Genomic DNA, 14,031 nt, shown 5'->3' with positions numbered 1-14,031 from the left:
CTCACAGAAAGTTGTCAGACCTGACAACTTGTCGGACAAAAAATGTTGATGAAACACTCCCCTGGTCACAGTTTACCTGAAGTAAAGTCTCCAGTCTTCTCGCAGAATTCAGGAACACATTAAATTCATGAAAACACGATTTTCGTACAAAAATATGTGCATTACGTAAATTACAATTGAAGTCCTCAGTTCATCAAGTTCACAATGTTTAGCATGTGTATATGGACACTGAATATATTTTTTCACTATTTACAATGGCTTTATATATGGTTTGCACATGCCAATGAAGAATTCAAAATGTTATGGTTATCTTGCCTAAGGACATCACATTTGATAATTAGAATACCAAAGAACACTGAATTTGCATTTTAGAGAACAGGAAACTGGGGACTTTAATTCAAAAGATTTGAGTACTAGTATTGCATATATAGGGTTACCCAACAATGAGCATTAGAGTGCAGTTGATGTATGTGCTATTTATTTGACTATGCAAAACTTAATATGGTGTCATTTGGATAGATTACAAGTTAAAAAGGGATACTGGAGTGGTGCTTAAAATAAATCTGAAATTTTACCATATTTGATAAGGTGGATTTATACAGAATAACTAAATTTCCAAACTATAAGAGTATATGCCAAATGGTTTTGGTAGAAATTAAGTAATTGGTCAGTAATTATGGAAATAAGCATGCTGTTAGTAGATAGGTCTTTTTCAATGCTGCAGTAATAATATACATATAGGTCCATATGTGCTTTCACTATCACTGTTGGAAATGTAAGCATTTCACAAAGCATGTCACAATTTTTGCGACCTTATTGCAACAATATTCCTGCTTGTTAATTTCTGAGAGATTGTTCAACAATTGGTATGGTATATGGTACTTGCTCAGTGTTTCTCTCCTATTCCAAGTGATTACATACCTCCAGGCAGAGGTGTGCACTGTTGGGGGGGTAACAGGGGTTCACCCCCCCCCCTTAAATTTTTTGACAATCTTTTTTGGGGGGTGGGAGTAGGAAACGACCTAAAAATGGTGGTTAAACCCTTTTTTCTTTCTTTTTGGTTGTCAATATTTCATTCAGCTTTTAAAAAAAAGTGCTGCATATGCTACTGCCTCCAGGTATCTAACTGATAAGTTCATAAGTTGTTTGTTTACAATATGATGGCACTCATGTGGAAAGTAACATAGAAGGCGTGAATTGGAAAATTCTCAATTAACTCTGTGTTTATTTTAGCTGTTATGATTTTCAACATTCAGTTTGTTAAACCATACCAAAACTGATCCAATCTTCATGTTAATATACTGTTCCTTATTGATTTCAAAGACTTGCTATAGTTGCTTCCTTCAAGTACTCCAATTTGGATTTTAAGAGGAAAAGAGGATCATCTACCATATTTAAGTGGGTATTTTTTTACCTTTGTATGTGACAACTCCTAACATACTTTCATGTGAGTGAAATTATGACTGATGATATTGTGGTATAGGCATGTCATTTATGTATTACATCATGAGCTGCGTGAAGTTCGAATTATTTTGTGGTAACCTCTGGAGAGCAATATCTTTTTCTTTGGTTATTATTATGTTGACATCAAATATGATTGAAATATATTCTATGCAATAAAAGAGGTATGAAATGCATTTATGTGACAACTCTTTTAGTACTATTGTGCGAGTAATGTATAATATTGTGACAATAGACTATCATGTATTATTTCAATGGAACTTCATATAGACAAAAAGTGTTTGACATACAGTAACATTGCAGGTCTGGGCCCTGTCTTATAAAGAGTTTTGATTGATCCAATCAACCTCAAGTTTACGGAAATCCATTAATGTCATATTTTTCTTTTGGAAATTTGCAAAATGTCCTTTAAAAACAAAGAGAAGCACACTGAATTTTCAAGAATACTATATGAATATACATCATATATTGAAAATACTTTGAACAAACTTAGTGTATTTTAGATGTTGATGTTGCTGGCTTTCCAACGTTGTGGTTGATTGGATCAATCGTAACTCTTTGTAAGACGGGCCCTGGTATTATTGAACCCTTGAAAAGCAGTATCTTTGTCTTGGATATTATCATTATGTTGAAAACAAAAGGAATGAAAAATATACTTTGCAATGAAAAGGGTATTAGATTTAATTCAATCAAGTTGCATATAATAACAAAGTCTTAAGCATATTCATCTAAGTGTATATTTATATATTGTTTGCTTTATTGCCTACAAGAGCTGAATAGTCCCTGTACAATTGATACTTGCCTTGTTTATATATTAGTTCATTTGACAGGCTTACAAAGTGCCCAAAACAGTAGTTATTTACAACTCAAGTATTCATGAAATGTGAATTAACATGTTTGTGAAAGAGTATGTATTTACTTTATTATTTTGAAAATTAAAAGAATATCAAAGTCTTTCATTTCTGTGTGAAACTTGTTCAGGTTAATATAATGGGTAATTCGAAAGAAGTCAACAATGGCAAATTATTTGCAAAAGTCATGTATTATGAACTGTGGATTTTTTTGGGGGGGTGACAAATCATTCCTTAATTAGTTTTTTTTCTAAGAAAAGCAGTGGCAATATATTACTGCAAGTCTATGTTGCGAAAACTAAAACAAAAATCTTAAGCTTTCTTCGTCCAAGCATGCTTGTATATAGAATAATGGCATATTCCAAATTATTTGGAATGTAATACTCGTTTTTTTCTTCATGGTGTATGATAATTTACTGATCATAATGATTTGGGGTTTTTTTATTAGCAATGATTAATTTTGTAAACTTTGTTCTGACTTAGATACTAGACATTTGTGTAGTACACTACTGTTTTCCATGTTAAAGATAAATGGCAACCTGTATTTGTATTGCTTCGGCAATGATGCGCTTTATTTATATCATGGTTTATAAAAAAATTGGATCAATATAGGGCTAGTATTGAAATCATTTGAGAGGTGTAGATGAGAGAAAGAAAGAATGGTGAGATGAAGAGAATGAGATATATAGGGGAAAACAAGGAAAGAGTTGAGGAGAGAGATCTGTATATACACAGCACATGAAGAGAGAGTGAGAGAAAAAAATCTGGTTTGCTTGATGTTAATGTGGTATATTTTTAAAAATCAAACTTTACATGAAAACATTATTTAGACCCACATATTTTTTAAAGGCATGGGCTGTTCTAATGATCAACTTATCAAGAACTTTTTGATGCACGCCCCCCCCCAAAAAAAAAAAAAAAACGCCCTTCTATGGAAAAAAAGGAGATCGATCTGAATCTACACAAAGGCATACTGTATTTTCTGACAAAACAGTATAGGTTCTTCACAGAAAATTCCACTTTCCATCGGATTGGAGTAATGCAATGTAAAAAAAATATATATAAACATTCATGAATAACAGTACTGAACACTATAACTTTACACGTTTGGGAACCGAAATTCACAAAACGGTCGTCGTGAACTTGCCACGCTTCGGGACTGTCCCCAAACTAGGATGACCTCATCATGCCCTTTTGGGTGACGTCATCTGAAAACAGTCTGAGGATTCCGTCTGAGTTGGCACTTCCAACATGGCCGAATTCGGTGAGTATATTTTAATATTAGAGCGTTTGTTTTGCTTTTTTAACGTAACTGTTGAGAGAAATAATGTTAAGATTATTTCATGATGTGAATGAAACTCTTTATCCTTTCAGTACTAAATTATTAGGTTAAAACAATTCGCTGTGAGGAGCGAGAATAGTTCATAACAGACCGTATTTTTTAATGATGGGAAGATGAGCCTTAACGGGATGCCGCTATGTGTTTGTGCATGCATGGGAATCGAGATGAACGAGCGAACGGAGCGGTTGGGCGCGCCGGCATTAGCGGCGCTCCGCTCCCGGGCTTCCGTTGAGTGGTGTGTAACTTGCAGTGTCACCTGTTGGGGAATGAACATTATGAAGGAGCTGGATTTTGCTTTCATTGCATTGCCATTTTAAAACTCAGGCTCGAGTATTATTGTAGGATTGTGAGCGTTATAGCGTTTGGAAATGAACAAAAAACTGTGGCAAAATTACTCAATCCTGATCCTGAATTCAATGGTTGCCAACCAAGCCAGGAAAGAAGAAGATACAACTTTAAATCAATAGAGAAAAATCAGACAAGCACAATGCTGAATATTTAATCAAAATCGGATGTAAAATAAGAAAATTATGACATTTCAAAGTTTCGCTTATTTTCAACAAAATAGTTATACATGTATGAACGAGCCAGTTACATCCAAATGAAAGAGTCTTGTTTTTTATTGTTTGAAATATACAATATTTATAGGACCTCATTGCCTGAAGCACAAAATGTTAAAATAATGGAATTCCACGTGTTCAGGGAGGAATGAAACTTCATTTCACATGACAGTGACGAGAAAATAAAAATATTTCATATTTCATATTTCATATAATAAATTACAAAAGAAATAGTGAGTGATGTCATCAACTCTCTCATTTGGATGTAACTGGCTCGTTCATATAACTATTTTGTTGAAAATAAGCGAAACTTTAAAATGCCATAACTTTTTTATTTTACATCCGATTTTGATACAATTTTCAGTGTTATGCTTGTTGAATTTTTCTCTTTTTATTCAAATCAAGTTTTTGTTGGGGTGGACTTGTCCTTTAAGGGTCGATGAACTTGGACCGTGGTGGGGGAGTCAATACCGAAATCTTAAGCTTAAGCTAAAGTTTATTAAGTTCTTGAAATGTCATCATAACTTATAAAGTATATAGACCTAGTTTATGAAACTTGACCATAAGGGTAGTCAAATATTATTGAATATCCTGCCCAAGTTTCGAATCACATGACCCAGGTTGTAGCTCATTTAGGGTCAATGAACTTTGGCCAAGTTGGGGTATTTGTTGAATTACCATGATAACTTTTGAGACTAAATTTGTGACTCCCGTATGTACATGTATCTGCTGTTTAGAAATTTGCAACAGTATTTGTGAGTGCATTTCAGACAGGTAAAAACTTGATTTCATGTACAAAGTCAATTGATCAATACAAAATATGTTTTCTGCTGAAATTAGTCAATGAGTGATTACTTTAGTTTTACTTCCATTGGCAGCAGTCATTTAATTTGATGTTATTTATGGCTGAAATAGTATCATGGTTACATTTTGTTGAAAAAAAACAATAAAAATTAAAAAAAGAAAAAGCCATTTAAAGAAAGTAAAATAAGAAATTAATTTTGTACCAGAATTTTTTTCATTTACAATTGTTATTAATGCTTTAAAAACATCATAAAAAAAATAGGGCTCCTTAATTGTATGAATGAAGCATAAAGTATAATTTCATGAATAAATTAGCATAATAAAACAGAACGTGAATTTAGTGCAATTTACCTATAGAAGCCAACACACGTATTATGTCATTCTCTACCTACGTACAAATGTATGTTGCAATTGTGCTATCCACGGCCGAGATCTTATGAATTTGAGCTCCCAACATAGCCCAGGGGGCCATTTCATAAAGCTGTTCTGAAGTTAAGAGTGATTTTAAGAACGACTGGCGAACCCTTATACGCGCTCAACATTCGCCAATTCAATACCATTTACCACAATCAAGGATCACCAGTCGCTCTTAACTTACAAGCAGCTTTATGGAATACCCACCAGGTCTAAAGTTAGGGATAGTGGTATTGAAACAAAACATGCAAACAAAATAGATGCTGTATGTATGTTTCAAAAATGTGAAGTGTTCTTTTTCATGTGGCACTTAAGCACTAGTCTTTAAGCACAGACTCATATTTGACACTTCAACAAATAACAGGTCTGGAGTGAAGACTAGACTCCAAAGACTCTGTCTGGTAGAGCCAGCCACAGTACATAGTGATTCTAGTCTCACTAATTCAGACTCTGCACTATGCGAATTGAAAATTGAAGGTTTTATTGTCATTTCAGAAACGAAGGTCTGTGCGTGCAGACTACATTGTACACTGTGCTACCCTACAAATAATATGCGATGGTCTTAAGTTGTAACAATCGTTTCCACCTACATGGACTGTGAAGGCATGACCTAGCCAGCAAGGAATCAATCCAAATTTCCTGTTTGAGATGTTAATCCTGTGTTAAATCCAAGGCTTCCTCCCTCCTCTCTGGCCACCTTTTCTATGCTAATGCAGGATCATCATTAGCATTAGCAACTAATTTGTAAGAGACAGCACACAATGAATTTATAATGACTGTGCTCTTTGTTTCATAAAATGAGTTTCATAAAGTTGTTCATAAGTTACGATCGACTTAAAGAACAACTGGTGATCCTTTCTTTTTTTTTTGCTAAATAATAAAAATCAAATTTTCATCATTGGTGTTGATGTACATGTAGTTCCGAGTAAAGGGTCACCATTCTTTTTTACTTGTAACTTACGAACAGCTTTATGAAACACCCACCTGGGATCTCACATTCCCTATCTCTTGACCCCCCCCCCCCCCCCCCCCGCCCATTTTCTCTCTCCTGCTGTCCCTTCCTATACTTACCGGAAATCTTTTGTTCTACCTTTATGAATTTAAAGAAATTATTTCAGTAAAATGTTTACATGTAATGTAAAATTCAATAATATAACTTGTTTTATAGACAATGATAAAATCATATTTTTTCCATTATTTACCCAGCCTGCATCTGCATCAACCACAACTTGCAGAACTGAAATCTGCCATTGCCAATTAAGCTGAAAACTTTGCTTCGTACATCAATACTGCCGACTCCAAGCTTGGATCCATGAAAGCACAAGAAAGCAGTCTGCCCATATCGGATTATGCAGTTACATGTATCAACTTATTCTATTTAGTGTGACAAGTTATACTGAATACTGTGTGTGGATTACACAAAATCGTGCAGGACGTTTTGCTTTCACTTCTCATGGTGTATGGAAACAATAAGAAAAACTTGTGTGGTGTGAAGAATTCGAAAGAAGCCTTTAGTTTGGACCTCTCGTCTTTTCTGGACCAACTTGAAGTGGAGAATATATTAAGAGTATTGGTTTACCCTCAAAACCATGTTTGCCAAGTTGAAGAAGAAGATTGCAGAGGAGGAGGGGGTCCAGGAAGGGGAGCTCAAGCGTAGTGCTGGACAACCTGGAGGAACCACCGGGAGGAGAGAGAGTCTGAGGAGGGCGGGGGAATCGTCGTCAAGCCTCAACTCCTGGGGGAGCACGTCAAGCCTCAGTGGGGCTTCGGCTGCTACTGCTGCAGGTCCGAAGCAGGTAAATCGTCATAGTTTTGAGTTTTAGATGATTATTGATAGGTCTTGAAACCTTTGGGAAATAAAGTAGCATTTTTGGTTCAGACATTGAAGAGTCATTCATTCCCCAAGGTTGTCCAGTTTGGACCCTTGCAAGAGGGAAGCTGCTAGGCTGCTTGTCTCCAAGCCATACGTAGAGGGAGACTCTTTCAATTCATGTTAAACCTCCCCCACCCCTGCCCACTTCAGAAACAACAAACACCTTGTTCCCTATTCTGAAGTCCGGTACAATCTAGACCATGGTCTAACACTTTTATAATTTTGTATGTGGTGCCCAAAATTTTAAAATTGCTTTGACATATTCCTGTCTTTGCTGTGATCCTTCCCAATTCTATAATGGTGAAGACAATTTTCTTATTTATGCTTCGCAGACAGTTAAGAATGATTTGTGCGTCAAATGAGCTCCTGCATTGAACGTCAACTGTTAAAGATTTATGTCACAATCGGCTATCCATAGGTAAACCACATCTCTAGACCAAAGATCAAATTCGATTCCATTTCAAAATGTTGGCCCTTGTGTTTGCTGCTGCTGAGTGGGCTGTCAGCAATTACACATTTTCTACTAGAATCATGAGGTAGCTGGTACATTATTCTTATGAATAAACACTTTGATGATGATTTCATTGGATTCTGCTGGAACTCCTTTTTAGACTATTACCACAACTTGCATTATGTTTAAGCACTGACGCTCCTGCTTATCTTTAAACAGCAAAATGATGTAAGTGCCAAACACGAGAGACTGCAAGGAGAGTTGGCCAAGAAAGACGAGACGATACGAAAGCTGGAATCCAAGCTAGACGAGTATTCGCTTCTAGTAAAAGAAGCTGTGAGGGATAAAGAGAAATCACAACTCCTTCTAGAAAAGCATCAAGACGGTGAGAATTTCCATTGCTTTTCCATAAACAAACAGGAGCAAAATGATTCACTCATACATAAATGATTTAGAATAGAAATCTGAAGTCGGGTCTAACCTAAGCCATGGTCTGACCATGAGCTAAAATTAAGGGAAGCAAAAAAAAGGAAAATTTTTATTAATTTTGTATATTTCTAAGGCTTACTGTGCTGTTTAATCATGCTTTAACGATGAAGAAATTTGTTTGAGGTACTATTTTACAGATAGTTATTAAATATTTGAAGGTCAAACAAGCTGATAAATTAAACCTGTACCATTAGAGATTTATTTCACGATTGGCTTTCCATAGTTATAGGGATAAAGACAAATCACAACTCCTAGAAAAACATCAAGAAGGTGAGAATTCCCATTGATTTTCCTTAAACAAACATGAAATGATGCATTCATAGGTGTATATAAATGCTTTATAGGATAGGAACAAAATTTGCTTGGATTTGCATGAAATCCCATTTCGTAGCAATATTGGGTCTGAGGTGCACTAAGAAAATATTGTCTTTTTTCTGGACTACATACCTGAGCATTGCACATTTGGTCTCAAAATTGTCGCAAGAGGTAAAAGAATATGTCAGTAGACGTCGGGCGTGAGCTTTTCATGTTACAGGTTTATTTTATTGTGAAAAATAAATCGCCCTTCCCAAAGTTTTTTTTTTTTTTTAGGACAAATGTATTCTCCACACAATCACCCCCCATAATGGTTTCAAGAATATAAGGGCTATTTGAAACTGCACCAAGGACAGAATCACCTGTTGCCTCGGGTTATTTCAAATTACGGCGAGTTTTTCATTTGATCAATTGATATATATTTTACATTACAATGTATGTATTCCAGAGGCCACCAAGAGAGTCCAAGAGATTAATGAAGAGTTTCAGGCCAGAAGAGCGAAGATGGCGGATAAGCTCAGCCTGGCTATCAAGAAGAAGGAAACCGAACTTCACGATAAGATGGCAGCTCTAGAAAGTGTGAGTACTGTTTAATTCTTTAATTTTTATTTGTGATAGATGAAATAAATAATACAAAATAATTAAGTTCTCATGTCCACTTTGCAGAGTGCTCAAGATGCTTTTATTCTCTTTTTTTTCACTGGTTAGTAATAATGTTTTTTTTATAATCATTGCATACTTGAAATTCAAACAAATGTGTGCCGAAATGTTATTTATTTTAGCTAACAGGCAAATTTCCAGTGACTTGTTCTATTAGAACGTCATGGTTTTTGTGATGAGGATGGTTTATCAAATAACAAGGATCTAGGTCACTATATTAGCACTTTAGTGCCTATTAATATGGCGGCTCAGCTACAGCCGGGGTAATAATATGATACCAAGTATCAACGCGCAGTTGAGTATATGCACATAGTAACTGTGCTATGTAAATGGACATATTATTATTATTATTATTATTATTATTATAAAACATATAAAATATATACATCATTTTGCTTGGGCATTAGAATAATTATCCACACTGTGAAATAGTTCAAATGCCCTCAGCTTCACCTTGGGCATGATAGAGCTGTTCCGAAGGATCTTTGTGTGTATAATTCTTGCTAATGCCCTCACATGCATTATTTTTTTATATTCATCTTGTTTGAATTTTTGCAGGAAAATTCAGACCTCCAGGAGAAGCTCAAGAAGGCGGAGATGCAGCAGTTTTTAAAGAGAGAAGACAATGATGAACTTCAAGGCTTCCAGATACAAGAACTTGCCAAAGTCAAGCATATGGTAATTTACATCTCTTGTACTTGAAGCTACATGTACATGAATGCCAAGATAAACAACGATTCCGTATACATATTTGGCAGGTGCCACCCCTTAGTCTGCCAAGAAAAATGATACAACACATACATACAGGTATGTGGTAGTGTCCCCCTCCCCATCTTATTCATTCCCACAAAGTAGTTGCTCAGTCAGGGAAGTGCCTGCCTTTTAGACCAAAGATTGTGGGTTTGGTTCAAGTCCACCCCTGCGAGGTGCTTGTTTTGTTATCTGCATTTGATGTTCCCCTGCCTCGTTTCACGAATGCAGGCTACATGTATCTTAAGGTGGATAACACTTTGTCCCTGGATAGGATGTTAAATTGGGGGGGGGGAGTTTTGTGTAGAGGAGAGTCACCAACTTTGTCTACTATGAACCCACTGCATTTTTCATTTAAAAAAGAGCAGGGAGACACTTGGTCTAGTGATTCAGTTTGCTCCTTTTTTGCCTTCTAGAGTTCTGGCCCAAGTGCAGGTTCTTCTTTGTCTTTGATTTCTTCTTCCTAAACTTCTTTGACTATAAATCAATATTATTTGAATTGTTATCAGAGTACCAGAGGTCATTCCCAAAAGCTTATAATCAAAACTCACTCCAGACTTGACATTAGGAAATATTTCTTCAGCAAAAGAATTAACGATAGCTGAAATAAAGCTCCCAGAAGCAGCCATCAAGTCGCCCACACTCCTCACCTTTACTTACTTACTGCCCGTCATGCCGCCTGGCATGTAGGGCAGCAACAAAAGCTCTCCACTCCCGTCTGTCTTGGGCCAGTCTCTGTAGCAATCCCCTGGTCTGTCGGAGTTGAGACATTACGCCCTTCACGGTCCAGGGCGCGACAAACCCGCTTGCCCGGGGCAAGTGAAAATGACGTGCGGGCAAGCACCTCTCAAAGTCAATTGCCCGATCGGGCAAGTGGTTGTTGCGTCTTTTTTTTTCTGTACCGTACCTCGTTCTTCCATAAATCATCCAAAATCCACACTCAAAATCATGAATCAGCCTTAAAAAATAGCGAGTAGCGCAGTTTCAAATTCCGAAATTGCGTTATTTTTTCTGTACCACGTATTTCCATACATGGTACCAGGTATGAAAAAAATCAACGCAATGGCCGGGAAACAGTTGAATGTAGTATAGGGGTCCGTTATGACTACCACCATGTGCAATTTCTAATGCACATTTTCCCCCTTCCGATATCACAATTCTGTGATGAAATAATTAGAATTACACAGGAAATAAATCAGAGAGTCTAGTAACCTCGCATTGGTGAGTTGTCATGTCATTCGGCTTTGCTTTTCAAAACGGCCTATTAAACATCCAAAATAACTTGCCGTATTTGTTAATTATAATTTAAAATTCATTTGTTTCCCTTTTTGAGGGGATGAGGTAAATATCAGACAATAAATCATCAAACAAAGCTTCATCTATTTTACAAGGCCGGCGGGAGGCTCACACACGTGCGCATACTAGCTAGCCAGTCTGAGCTCTGTTTCTCTGCCAGAGCTCTGGGGGACAATTCGCTCAGTAAAGGCCTCAATGATGGTGATTTTCTGTTTCAGACAGAGTTTACATTTCGGGTATATTATTCAAAACTTCCAATAAAGTTTGATGATTTTTTCATTGTCATGTATATTTAAGTTATTAATGAATACATTCTCACCAAATTTAGACTCCCCCATAGAGAAATGCAATTTTCGTAGAAGTCTGCGTTTTCAAAGAACTTCAGGAAAAGTTAGGGTATGTGGGCCTTTATTACATGGCCGAGTACAGGTTATTGTACTGGAATAGGCGAAGTAGAAATTAGATATTGAATTCATTTATATCAAAGTTCAACTCACAGTCACACACAAACACACGCACACACACAGACACACACCCAAGATTCTAAGCATAGTGAAAAAAATTACTTAAAATCATACAATATTAAACAATGTTAATAATAATTCATTAATAAGTGAACAGGTATTCCTCAAAATAGAAAACAAAAGTAGCATGTAAAAACATGTAGATAAAATTATTGACCGAGTGGAACATCATAAAATGATGAAGAAAAGACTTGATGGTTTCCAAATTATTTTTTTTTAATCAAGGAAATATGGAAAATAAATGATCATTTCATGGATTTAAAGATGCAAAATGTGAAATTTTAGCCACTCCACTTTTGATGATAAAATAATTTTTTCCGAGTCAATAAAGAGCTGAACATTTTTCACTGGCTTTCTTTATAGTTTCCAACTACGGTAAGTGAAAGCAATTCTAAGGAAATATGTTACGCAGGTAGCCATTTCATGGATTTTAAGATGCAAAATATGAAATTTTAGCAACTTTTGTTGAAGGTTTTTTTTTAACCTTAAATAGTCATAAAATATTGATTTTTTTCTCCAAAATAAACGTAAAGACTCAGGCTACGTTGCTGAAAATATCCTTTTCAATGTGTGTTCTTTTATACTGGACATGATTCTCAATTGTTATTTAGTATACCTTAATAAAAATAAGAGTAGTGCCATCATAATGAAAAAATTATTTAAAAAATTGGGCAAGCAGTTTTTTCTATCGGGCAAGCAAATTTTTTCATCACTTGCCCAACAGGGCAAGTGACGAAAATTTTTTTTGTAGAGGCCTGCGGTCCATCGCCAGGTATTCTTGGGTTGACCTTGTTTTCTCCTTCCTTAGGGGTCCATTACAGTGCTGTCCTTGTAATGTCATCCGCTTTTTTTCTCAATACATGTCCGATCCATCTCCACCTCCTTATCATAAGTATGTCTTCCATACTCTCTTGTTGGCATCTTTCATACCTTTCCACAAAGATTATCGAAATTGGGTTATTAATGGGCTACTCAGCCCCCTAAACCCTGCCACACTAATATCTATCTATATAAAGATGGAAGTGTGGCACTTCAAGGTATGTTATTTGGTAAAGGTAAGGTAAACTTTACTTTTTTGAGAAAATGCAATGGAATCAAGCATGTTAGTAGCCAGTCATGTAATCTAAAAGACAGCTCACTCAACTGTATTGAAATTGTATAATTATTAGATTATAATAGTAATTAATTATGTGCATGTACTAATTTTTCTCGATAATATTCTTGTTTCCTTCTGTGTTTCCAAATTCTTACGTATTTCTTTGTTTTTAATTTCTTATGTATTTCTTTGTTTTGAAGTCTCTATTTTTTATTGTTTTTTTAAATCTAGAATAGTTGGTGATAGCCCAAAAGAAAGTTATGTGAGGAAAAACAGAAAAAAAACATTCATCTGACAACACTTCTTGTAAAACCCATACATTGTACACACAAAAGTCGATGGAAATTGCCATTTTCGGTGACATTGGTCACGAATATGTGCTATATCTCCGCAAGTGTACCCCCGATTTTCGTAAACAGAGTCTTAAAATGTGCGGGAGATGTGAAAGAAAAAAGTCATGAAATTTCAGCTTATTATTTTTTTGCATTTAGAAATTACCGCAAAAAATGTCGAGGCCCCCCCCCCCGGCTATATAGGGTTAAAGTTTACTTTATTATCCAATTGTTTACTTCTCTTCCAGTTTGTAAATAGTCAGGAAGAGCTTCATAAATGCAAAGCCGATCTAGACCACATGAGGGAGAAACTAGAAGAGAAGACAAGACAGCTATCAACTATCGAGATTGATCTACAAAGCGCCCAGAGCAGCTTATCGAGTGTGACCAAAGAAAGGTATGATGACACAGTGGTGTTGTGGTTCCTGATTGGCTAAAATCTGTCATGTGACTAGTCATTTATTTTAAAGGAAAATGAAACCTTTGGAACAAGATGGCTTGTGTGAAAACAGAGAAATCAAAGAAACAGACCAACAAAAGTTTGAGAAAAATCAGACAAATAATGATAAAGTTATGAGCATTTGAATATTGCGATCACTAAAGATATGGAGATCCTCATGTTGGCAATGTGACAAAGATGTGTGATGTCACATGTGAACAACTCTCCCCAATACTTAAGTATATATTTCACTTAAACTGCCTCTTTCATCACATCTATCAGTAGATCATGTGTTGTTTCTATAGGAGGACATGTAGTACAGATATTTAAAGAATACATCATGGATAAAGAGTTTGTATTACCATTAGAAAAAG

The 14,031-nt window shown here is 35.8% G+C and overlaps 1 protein-coding gene across 3 annotated transcripts in view; it reads left to right on the top strand.

The window, feature by feature from the left end:
* Nucleotides 1-3,520: 3,520 nt before the first annotated feature.
* LOC121428814 (golgin subfamily A member 1-like) overlaps nt 3,521-14,031 on the top strand; it is a 37,363-nt gene continuing 26,852 nt past the window's right edge. For 2 of the 3 annotated variants that reach the window (XM_041625658.1, XM_041625655.1), the window contains exons 1-6: nt 3,521-3,576; nt 6,639-7,228; nt 7,976-8,141; nt 9,009-9,139; nt 9,779-9,898; nt 13,467-13,615. In XM_041625658.1, coding sequence (XP_041481592.1) covers nt 7,022-7,228; nt 7,976-8,141; nt 9,009-9,139; nt 9,779-9,898; nt 13,467-13,615 — 773 coding nt within the window. In that variant the 5' untranslated portion in view covers nt 3,521-3,576; nt 6,639-7,021. Of the gene's footprint in view, nt 3,577-5,905; nt 6,177-6,638; nt 7,229-7,975; nt 8,142-9,008; nt 9,140-9,778; nt 9,899-13,466; nt 13,616-14,031 lie in introns of those variants that run through there. The other variant, XM_041625657.1, reaches the window with a different exon arrangement.

The sequence above is a fragment of the Lytechinus variegatus genome, chromosome 15 (genome assembly GCF_018143015.1).
Source record: "Lytechinus variegatus isolate NC3 chromosome 15, Lvar_3.0, whole genome shotgun sequence".
NCBI classification, from domain to species: domain Eukaryota; kingdom Metazoa; phylum Echinodermata; class Echinoidea; order Temnopleuroida; family Toxopneustidae; genus Lytechinus; species Lytechinus variegatus.
Note: the sequence above shows the minus strand (reverse complement) of the source record. Positions and strands in the feature narration are given on the sequence as shown.